Raw genomic sequence first — 11,225 nt, forward strand, 5'->3', positions numbered from 1 at the left:
GATTTAGCATAACCCAAGCAATCTGTCATTTCGTCCGTACTAGCAACCGAAAACACAAATACTAATACTGCCCAAACACTGAAATCGCCTGGAACAACATGCTGCCACATGGCTCCTTTCTAAAATCTATCGAGACCTCCCTGGTCTCAATTCGTTCACCAGTCTTTTAAAATACTAGGTTCCTGCCCGGTTGCAGAGCCAAAGGACTCCCACATAATCACCTCCCCCACATGACTTTCGAATGGAATCCACTTTTGTCAATAATTACCACTAGTTATCTTGCCACTATGGCTCTAACGACCTTTTGATTTAACTGACCGGGTCTATACTTCGGGTCCTGATGTCACCAATCCATGGCTAAAAGTGAGTGACACCTAACCAACCATAGCCTTATATCACAAACAATCTTTTACGATCCATTGCTTCCCTAATCCCATAACTGTAGTGGCGTTACTATAGTCTTATCACTGGCTCAACCAGATCTAACCCATCTTGGTAATTCCGTAATCCAATTCATGGATTTCCATATCCTCACTGCTACACCGAAACTGGTTGGTACTACTGCTCCTTTCGCATTATAACAACACGCTCATGCCATCTTCGAACCTAGTGAATGCTACGGCTACCCCCGCAGTCTCACGACACTCTACCACTATCTGCCAACCTCATGAATGCTACAGCTACACCCACATACTTAAAACATTCTATCATTATCTAACCACTAGTGAATGCTACAGCTACACCCAAAGTCTTACAACACTTTCCATGCTAACTGACTGCTAGTGAATGCTACGACTACCCACATAGTCTTACAACATTTTCCATACTATTTGATTGCTAGTGAATGTTGCGGCAACCCTCGTAGTCTTACAATAATTTCCATAATATCTGACTTCTTGTGAATGCTACAACTACTCCATAGTCTTACAACACTGTCCATACCAGCTCGAACACGCATTCAACGTAACACTCAACTAAAATTGAATTCTAATTGGACCTCTAACCTGGTTCCCTAAACCTGTTATCCGATCCTAAGGGAAGGCGTAAACAAACTGTTGCAACATTTTCTAAACTCCCAACTCACTCAATCCTCAATAAAGACGACCACTCGAATGACTTCCTCCCTGACGGGGATGCAGAACTCATCCTAGTTTCACACCTATTTCTGCTCCTGAATACCTGGTCGATTCTCCCCTACTTAGATTCGACTAAGTCTTCATGGTACGTGAAAATTGAAGGATTCCCAATCCTTCTTGCTTTCTATCAATCCACTGATGACAACCTGTACTTACCAATGCTAGTGATCAGTCACCAGTTAAACCTTAACATCGCCCATCCTCTGAAATCTAGTAAAGTCTGACACCTTAATCCACCTCCCATGCTGACTGGAGACCTTAATCTTCACCGTGGCTGACAAATCCTTATTCTCACATCCACTCTTACAACACCATTGAAATCTAACCGAACACAACCTATGCGAGAAATGAAATTCTTTTGAACCTCTTATGATCAAATATTTATGCATCTAACAGTCACAAATGACACCACCATCTTCATGCTACCAGTCATTTCCTAGCAACAGTAGTGCATTGAACTCCAAAGTTCTTCATTAACAATTGTCAACCATACCCTAAAAAATGATAGAACCATTGAAATCTGACTTCACTGGAGAACTATCGCTCTAACCTTGACCAAATATCCTCTAAATAGTACTCCTGCATTGATCCCGACAAAGATACGGAATGATAACAGTGCACAGGGAACCCACTTTGCAAGGTACGTCCCTCTGTAGGCTTATCGAGGACTTTTCGGCATGCATAATAGCATATAACAATCCTTGGTAACCCAGACAATAGCAGAGAACCGACCCGAGATCTAACTTGTTCAAACTCAATCAAAATTCCAATGTGGTACAATTTCCCAATATCTACTTGGAAGCAACAGCAAATAACACATCCATAATATTTGAAGGAATCCTGATCACCTTCCAGAGATACCCGACCATCCTAAGAGCATGGTGCAAAATTCCCTTCTGATCTTGATGACACGTACTAAAATAGGACCCTCCTTCCTGAAGGACTCTTAGAATCCACAGGCTTTGGGCTTCAGGTGATCCACTACTGCTCCATGATAAATCTGGCTCGAAAGGCCCCACGACGACTACTGAGAGCTCCCAAATCCCTTCCTTGGCTAAACGAAAGACCACCAAGGCCCATTACCAAAACTCCGCAAGTAATCTCTGGTGATATGAACTCCTTCAGCCACACATCGATTGGTATAGGCCCTGCTCCTGAGTTGGAACTAGAATCCGAATCCCATTCTTGAGTGCTCTATACCATACCGAACTGACATTCAATATACCCAAATATCCCATTCTTGAGTGTTCTTTCAGTAGTACGGGCCCAATACTACCTTTCACACCTATCTTTACTTTCCTCAAGAGTCATCTCGAATCCTCCAAGTCACCTTCTCAAATTGATACCCTGAAGGCTTTCTTAGGTTACTGAAACCACCTAGTCATTAACTGCTGAAGGATTCCTACTAATGTTAACTAGCTACCTTATGAATATAGCTACATACAATAGAGATAAGATAATCCTCCAAGTAAATGACTCATCCATATGACGGTTAGACTCAAACAAGAGCTACGCAATAAGGTCAGGTCTATCACTCTGAGATTATCCGGCCTGTGTCCAATGTGACTTAGCATATTCACTTAGTAGCTAACTCAGATCACTAAGAGCCCCACAAAGCACAAAGCAAGCCTCATTCAGACAATGAAAAATCTAACCGACATATTCCAATCAGATCACTTTATCCTCTTATCAGGAATCTATATTGGCATGAGACTCTAAGTCTCATAGAATCAGGCATAACCTAAACAGGCGATCCTATCACCGACTGATCAACACTATCATGCAAATCTACAAGCTCATACAGCAGGCATATAAGGCATCTTCCTAGATCCGCATCCCAAATCTAGCATGCATTTCTAATAAGCATACCATATGATAACACAACATGTATGGGTATATTAGGGAAAACATACTTGAGCTCGGCTGATTGCATGCATCACACACATTGCTCTTTTCAAAGTTCTTTTCCGTTTTCAAATTATTTTTCAAAATCCTTTTATAAAAACGATTTTCTTTTGAAAATGTTCATACCAAGTCCTCAGTTTGAGTCCAGATACACCCAAGAGTGTGCCCGAACCCCTCAAACTAAGGCTCTAATAGCAAGTTGTAACATTCCAAAATGCGAGACCAAAAATTTCAATTTTAGTTTAAAAAATTCATAAAACCAACAGTAATAAAACAACCAAAATAAAATCCCAAGTCAAAACCAAAGTGTCAATAATCAAAACAAGTTATCATAAAACAATATCACAGTGTAATCCCAAAGATCTCATATGCGGAAAACATAGTGTGATGCGCTCCGATCGAGCCGGCTCCCTTCCTTCGAAAATGAATTACCTGAAACCAAAACTGAAAACCGTAAGAACGAAGCTTAGTGAGTTCCCCCACCATACATACCATACACATAACATACTGCCAGACAACTCTAATGTGCCTGACCTACCCATGCCAAGCAATTATGGAGTGCCCGACCTACCCATGTCAAGCAATCCTGGGTTGCTCGATCTACCCTCCGGTTTATCTCAACTGACTACGGAGACTATTTCACCCCTACCACTACCACATAATAATATAACATAAACATACTGCTAGACATACATGGGTACTGACTACCCCTTCGGTATCTTCTAACCGGTATCAGGGGACTAACATATATATATATATATATATATATATATATATATATATATATATATATATATATATATATATATATATATATATATATATATATATATATATATAACAAAGGATCCTAACACATAAAGCATATCATATAGTGACAAACCACACAGTTATCACAAATACATTCATCTCATACATAATCATCTACTGGTGGGCCGACATTGGTGCCTTAGACCCACCTTTACCGGAAGGTAAGTCACCTCACACTACTGAAGCCCCGTAGATAAAACTCTAGCTACTGGATGACAGGTTCCCGAACTGTCGATCATCAAAATAACACCCAATCAGTAATTTGGTTCCACAACATATCCATATATCAATGCTTGGGGTAAAAGGCTACTTGACCCCCAACTTAGCTTGACTCAAGTCCAAGGCCCAATCCAAAGGCCTAAAAGTCAACTATTAGTCAAAGCCCAATATATGGCCTAATTTTCCAAATTGGGCCCAAACCTCTACATGGTCTTCCCTAAGGCCCAACCATTTAGTCTAGTCCAAACATTTGACATTTCTAATGGCCCAATATCTCATAATTATAAAGGCCCAATTATGGCCCATCTATGACCTAATTTTCCAAATTGGGCCCAAACCCCTACATGGGCCTTACCCTAAAGCCTATCCATATATTTTTAATCCGTCTGATTATTCTTGAATGACCTATCAATAGCCCAATAGAAAGGCCCAACTTAAGACAAAAGTAACATTATGGTTTCATATATAATGACAACTAGGGTTAAGTGTTTCTCACTTAACCCATTAATAACGTAATCGATTAAGTCCATCAATCTACTAGGTCAATCATATAGTTTGGCCGGGCTTAATATATAATCCCAATCTGGTCATCCAAAATGCGGGTCCCGACAACTCATAACCCATATAATCCAAAATTAGGGTTCTCTAACCCTAATTTTGGTTTCCAACCCAATCACAACCCAATAGGCCCAAAAGCTAAGTCCTTAGATCCATTAGGGTTTCATTAGGCCAACTAGGATTTCATAAATCGGACACTACATACTACCACCTCGGGTAGTGGTAGTCAACGGAAGCTCACATTGGCGGCCACTACCTCACAGTCGTGGTTATGGTTCTAGTCCATTTTGTCCAAGCATTACAAACGAAATATAAACACAACCAAAGCCCACCGCCACCAAACACAATGACTGGTGCGGAAGCCACCACCGCACGGTGGTGGTTTTGAGTTTTCTTATTATTAGTCCAACACCGATTACAATTTTACAAAGCTTTAATCTAAAATAACATACACACAACAATGTAAACACACACACACACAACTACCCTTGTGGTGGCCGGTAGTGCTACATGGTGGCAGCTGCCACCTCACAGTGGTAGTGGTGGCATCATCGGAAAGGGTCAGCCGCTGAGGAAATAGTGGTGACGCAACAACTCGGAGGACGGCAGCAGCGGAACGACAACACTACTACGACGTTGGAGGCTTCTCGGTGGTTGATGATGGACGCCCCGATTCAATAGGTGAGGAGGCTGTGTCGGAAGTTGTAGATGGAGAAGAAAGACGGACATCTGGTGTCCCATGGTGGCGATGCGACCAACGGTGGCGATTGGAACGAGAATAGTGAAAGTGACGGCTAGAGTATAGAGTGGATAGGGTTAGGGTTTTGGAAGGTGATAAGTTCATATACCCGGTCATAAGAAACATTACCCCCATAATAACAGTAATGGTCCTTCCCCCATACAATCTTTCCAAAAGAAGTCCATAACTTAGCATTTAAACCCTGCCTCCTGAAATCATTTACAATATAAATCGGAATTTTACCAAGCATCCCCTCCCTCTACAGATCCTTTGCAATTTAGGTCCATAATTTGCTCTTTAGCCCCTGCTTCTATAAATCCTTTCATATTAGTTCCAAATGATACCAAACAACCATTGTCTTCTAAAAATCTTTACAAAATAAATCCCGCAACTTACACTTTTAACCATCAACTTCTAAAACTGTGACAATTAACTTCTCGAGACCAACCCTTGTTATATAATTATTGATTTTAGGGCTACTATTCGTTCAGTAATTTGCTTATTTATTGATTTAATAAACGGGATGTTATAACGTGTGCAACAAGGAACAAAAGGCAAACATACTCACAAAAGTCATGATAAAAGTCAAAAACTTAATTACATGGGCATCTTAGAAACAATGAAGTGTAGCTTTATAATCGTGTGAAAGGGTGTTTATGGAAGCCACCATGAAAACATGCCAAGCGACATGGATACGATACCTTATAGCACCCGTAATTCTACATATTGATAACAAGTCTACCTTCGACCTCATGAAAAATCCGGTATTTCACGGAAGGAGTAAGCATATTGACAGAAGATTCCATTAATGTGTGAGCCACGTATGCAGCAACGAACAAAAGACAAACATACTCACAAAAGTCATGATAAAAGTCAAGCATAAAGAAATATGGAAGCTGATTGGAGTTAATCTAGATATTAGAGTATGTTTTTTTTATTTAATTGATGCTTTTTGTATGTTTTACATAATCTAGAAATTTTGAATATTGTCCCTTTCATTTTAGGGGCACTCTAGTTTTATGGGTATTCTATTAGTAGTTTTGTGAGTGTTTTTTTTTTCTTTAGTTTAAAAAGCCAAAGTATTTTTTTCTTTCCAAATTAGAAGTACTGCCCCACTATGTTTTGCTCTTCTCATTTTTCTTGTCATAAACCTCTGAGTACAACTTATACCCACTGTGCAAAAGCCAACATGTAAAACTATATATGTATAAGGACTAAGCAACAGATTAAGCTAATAGACTTCTAACAACTTCTGTAACTGAATAAAGCATGTGCTTGTGGATAATTAATCAGTTAGGTTAACAGTAACCCCGCTAGTCTAGCACTGGAATTTGGATTATACATGGTTGTATATGATGTCTTCTTTTGTACAGTACACTAACGAAAGTTCCCTTCTCGTTCTAATTACTCATGAAAATGGAATAATCTAGGCCCTAACAAACTTAATATCTTAGCTTCCACAATTAGCCACAAAAAAAATTGTCTACATCAGGAGGCGATGTTAGTTGTGTTCCTTTGGCTTTGGCAAGCGACGTAATATTTTACTTTTTTCCGTCTTTTTTTGTACTATTATTTTTATATATTCTGGCTTATTGTTAACCTCCATTATCAATGTTATTGCCAGTCGTTTTAAAAAAAAAAAAATAAAGAAGAAACACTACAAGAATTCAAGGCATTAGCAACGACACAATTAGCAGCGACAAAGGCTTTTAGCGGCGACATAATATTATGTCGCCGCTAAAAGCCTTTGTCGCCGCTAATTGTGTCACAGCTAATGCCTTGTTGCCCGAATCCGCGTTATCCCCTTCTGGTAAACCTTAGCCCTCCGATCGAGTATATAATCCAATGGTTGGGGCCTCATTTTCGCACAAAAGCAATACCGGCGACAATTTGTCGCCGCTAAAGGTCGAAAATAGTCGCCGCTAAAGCTCGAAAAAAAGATGCGGCATAAGTTCCCTCGTTAGTTGTCGCCGCTAAATGTTGACGCAAATAACAACCCCTTTCTGCTTTCACAGCTTTCATTTGTCTGTGTTTTTATCCATTGTCTTCGAAGATTTTTGCTCAATCGAGTTTCCTAGAGGCTAGAAGACATACCAATGATGCCTATAGACCACTGGAAACTCCCCACTTCCACATCTCCAATGATTTAACTGTGAAATTAATTCAGGCACTGTTGCTGTCAATTTCCTCTGTGGTTTGTGTTTTCGTCCCTCATTTCTTCTTTTCCTTCTCTTTTAATGTTGATTTCTACTTGTATTTGTGATTAGTTGCACAAAATTGTTTCATCATAGATTCTTCTCCACTGTTGCAACATCGAAGACTACCACCACCAATTGAAAGAGAGCAAAATTTTGGGAACCACAAGTGCATTTTTTGTAATTCGTTATATATGTGTGCATTTTTGTGTGTGTTTTGTGTGTATATATGTGTGTATTTCATATCTGTGTGTGAAATATGTTATCTGTATTTCATATATGTGTGTGAAAATTGTGTGTATTTCATATATGTGCATGTATAAAATGTACGTATATATGTGTATAATGTATGTATGTATGTATTTGTATGTAATTTGGATTGTGTTGATGTTGTTTTATGTGTATAAAAAGTATGGATATATGTGTATAGTGTATGTATGTATGTATTTATAAACAATTTGGAGTGTGTTGATGGTTGTTTTATGTTTATAAAAAGTATGCATATATGTGTATAATGTATGTATGTGTGTATTTGTATGCAATTTGGAGTGTGTTAATGGTTGTTTTATATGTATAAAAAGTATGCATATATGTGTATAATGTATGTATATATGTGTGTATTTGTATGCAATTTGGAGTGTATTTGTATGCAATTTGTAAACTACAATGTCATAATGGAAAAAAGTAACAAAAAACAAGTAGGATGTTATTATTGAAAATGTTATTTAAAGTAAATTACTATGATAGTTCTTATGTAATGTGTATTTGTCGATAAATTGGTAATTATTAGTTTGTTGGTCTGTTAGTTTGATTGTTGGTTTAATTTAGAAGGTTAATGTAGTTAGTTGCTTTGTTAATTTGATACTTTGTTGATATATAGATAAATTGGTAATCGGTAGTTTTCTTATCATTTGGTAGTTTTTAGTTTGGTTTAAGATAATAGGTTAAATTACAAGTTTATATGTTGTTATTTACTTTGTAGTTGGAGAATCTTTTACCAATGTCCAACAATTCGGAGAATACTATGGAGCTTATAGGAGGGAACGAGGATAACGGTGATGACGACAAAAATTTATAGGAGGGAACGAGCTTAGTTTTATCTTTTATTAGAGATTGCAGTACGATAAAAATTTATAAGAATTTTGTTATTTATTTTGGTGTATGTGTGGTATTATAAAACTTGGATGTTATGTAATCGTTTTTCTGCATTTAACGTATCGGTTTTTCTACATTTAACGTTATTATGTATCGGTTTTTTGACAACTGGAAATGATTGCTTTTATTAGAGACTACATTTAGCGGCGACATAAATCATTAGCGGCGACAGTGACCATTAGCGGCGACTTTTTTAGCAATATCGACAAAGCAGTAGCGGCGACTCAATAGCGGCGACGTGTCGCCGGTAAATGTATTAGCGGTGACTTTTGTGAGCAATAGCGGCGATTTTTGTCGCCGGTAATACCATTTTTTCTTGTAGTGAAAATGTAATGGAGAAGATTAATTAAGTGAATGTTATTACAATACATGTTGAATAATAGGACTAAGAACAGCACGATTAATGGATAGATCAACCAAGAAAACAATCAAGCAAGTTCCTTATTCAATAATTAATTGCGCCAGCAATTATGTTGTGCATAGAAAGTATTCTTAACTTAACTAAGGATACACTTCTATGATAGACCTTAACCCTAAACACGGAATTATTTTGTAATCGCTAAAGCTGGCATCGAGGAAGAGCTTTGCCCATTCTTTTTCGGTCCTCTCCCTTCCAGTCTGGTCGACCATCATAAGCACATCGAAGAAAAGCTGAGTCTCGAGAGATTTCTCACCCACTTCATCGTTCTTCAACACCATGTCTATAATGATTAGTTTCCCTCCGTATTCGTTGCTCGGAATTGCCTCTTTGCATCGCTTCAATATCTTTATGCAATCTTCATCATTCCAATCATGTAATATCCACTATTTTTCATCATATGATAACACTTTAGTACAACTTCTGACATAATAACATCAAGACGCTTCAAGATCGATAACACTTTAGTACGACTTTTGACATAAATGTATTGATAAATTTCATTTTCTTTTAATATTTCTCTCTTTTGCCGATAGAAAAAGATGATCGACGATGATCAATGTCCAAAAGAAATCAGTACTTTTTAAATTTATTAAGGAATAGAAAGAATACCTTCAACAAAACTGCATCAGCTTTAGGAATGGCTTCAAACATGTCGCCACAAACGTAACTCAAATTGTTACTTCCCTCTAAACCATTGACAACGTGATGAAGATCAAAGCAGATGCAACTAATATTCGGAAAAGCTTCAGCTATGAGTTTGGCAACGGTGCCAGTACCACCTCCAACATCAACAATCGAGTTTAAGTTCTTAAAAACATCTCCGTAGTCTCTTAACATGATATTTGTAACAAGCCTTGCATCACTGGCCATTGCTTCGTTAAACAACTGGTTATGCCTGGAATCTTGGCCTGCAAAATCCCAAAACGTCCTTCCATGGGCTGTGTAAAAAGATGTGACGTCATCATTTTGGAACCATTTGCTCATGGGTTGACATGATTCCATCAGTACGGGATCCAACATGCTTAGTATAAAGGGCCTAAGGCTTAATGGTTCTCGCTTTAGAAGGAAGCGAGAAACAGGAGCTAGCAAATAGCCTTCTCTTTCCTCCTCGCCATTAGATATACTTTGTTTCACAAAGAAACCAGAGTGAACAAGGATGCGCATAAGTCGGTAGACATAATTGGTTCTCTCCTTGTTGATGGGGAGTGCTTCCACTAACTCAGAGAGCAACATTGGTGCACCATGGCGATTAATGATATCAGGTATCTGTAGCTCAATAGCACATTTGAGTGACATGGAGCTTATATAGCTGAAAATGTGGTTCCATATGTGACCTTGAGCATGAAGCAAGTTTGTAGATTGTTCTTCATTTTGCAAAGCCATATTTTTTCCGTTATAATGGACAAGTGATGGACAATTTCATATGGTTTAGTCTTCTACACATTAGCTACATATATAGGAAAGTAAGATATGGAAAAAGTGTTTTTTACGTTCCAAATTCTTACTAAAAGTTCACCTTATTTTTTTAATGGCTAATTTTATTATAGACTATTCTTGCTAATAAGCATGGGGTACAACGTGATGAAATAAATTAAGATTACAATGAAGTAGACAACGAATTCAAAAAACAAGAAAAATAAGAGTATAGACAATGACTCTAGGAATAAACCGAGTAGAGAATAGCAACAACCACATGAGACAATTAATGGTAAGCACAATATCCAATAGAAAGGACTGGTAAGCACAATATCCAATAGAAAGGACCGGTTCAAACATATTTAGGATCCATGCAAAAAAAACCCTTAATATATGTATATATTTTAAAAAGTCTCTTGTCAAAATTGGACAGGATTTGTCCTGGTGTGAGTGAATATGCAAATCAATATAACTACACGAATAAACTATACATAGAAACTTTAGATATTGTTTGTTAGGGAAGAAGCATCCACAGCTAGGCCATATACATTTGTAGTCTCTATGCATATAAAAACATTAGACATGTGGATTTTGAGTGAGATTAAAAGAAATAATTTAATTGAGTTTATTATTTTAAGAAAGGAATGGTGAAGACTTAAAGATAGGACTAT

At 37.8% G+C, this 11,225-nt stretch overlaps 1 protein-coding gene across 1 annotated transcript; it reads right to left on the bottom strand.

Moving 5' to 3' along the window:
* Nucleotides 1-9,131: 9,131 nt before the first annotated feature.
* LOC145015427 (trans-resveratrol di-O-methyltransferase-like) lies at nt 9,132-10,553 on the bottom strand. Its single transcript, XM_078973901.1, has 2 exons — nt 9,748-10,553; nt 9,132-9,521 (listed from the first exon to the last, which is right to left on the bottom strand). The coding sequence occupies exons 1-2, from the start codon at nt 10,519-10,521 to the stop codon at nt 9,219-9,221; spliced, it is 1,077 nt and encodes a 358-aa protein (XP_078830027.1). The 5' UTR covers nt 10,522-10,553; the 3' UTR covers nt 9,132-9,218.
* Nucleotides 10,554-11,225: the final 672 nt, after the last annotated feature.

The sequence above is a fragment of the Lactuca saligna genome, chromosome 9 (genome assembly GCF_052625555.1).
Source record: "Lactuca saligna cultivar CGN05327 chromosome 9, ASM5262555v1, whole genome shotgun sequence".
In the NCBI taxonomy this organism is placed as follows: Eukaryota; Viridiplantae; Streptophyta; class Magnoliopsida; order Asterales; family Asteraceae; genus Lactuca; species Lactuca saligna.

What these genes read in the sequence shown, in the direction of transcription:
- LOC145015427 (XM_078973901.1), bottom strand. Translation starts at nt 10,521, where the DNA reads ATGGCTTTGCAAAATGAAGAACAATCTACAAACTTGCTTCATGCTCAA. An exon ending in CTGATGCAGTTTTGTTGAAG is followed by an intron (nt 9,522 to 9,747) that starts GTATTCTTTCTA and finishes GATGAAAAATAG; the next exon opens with TGGATATTACATGATTGGAA.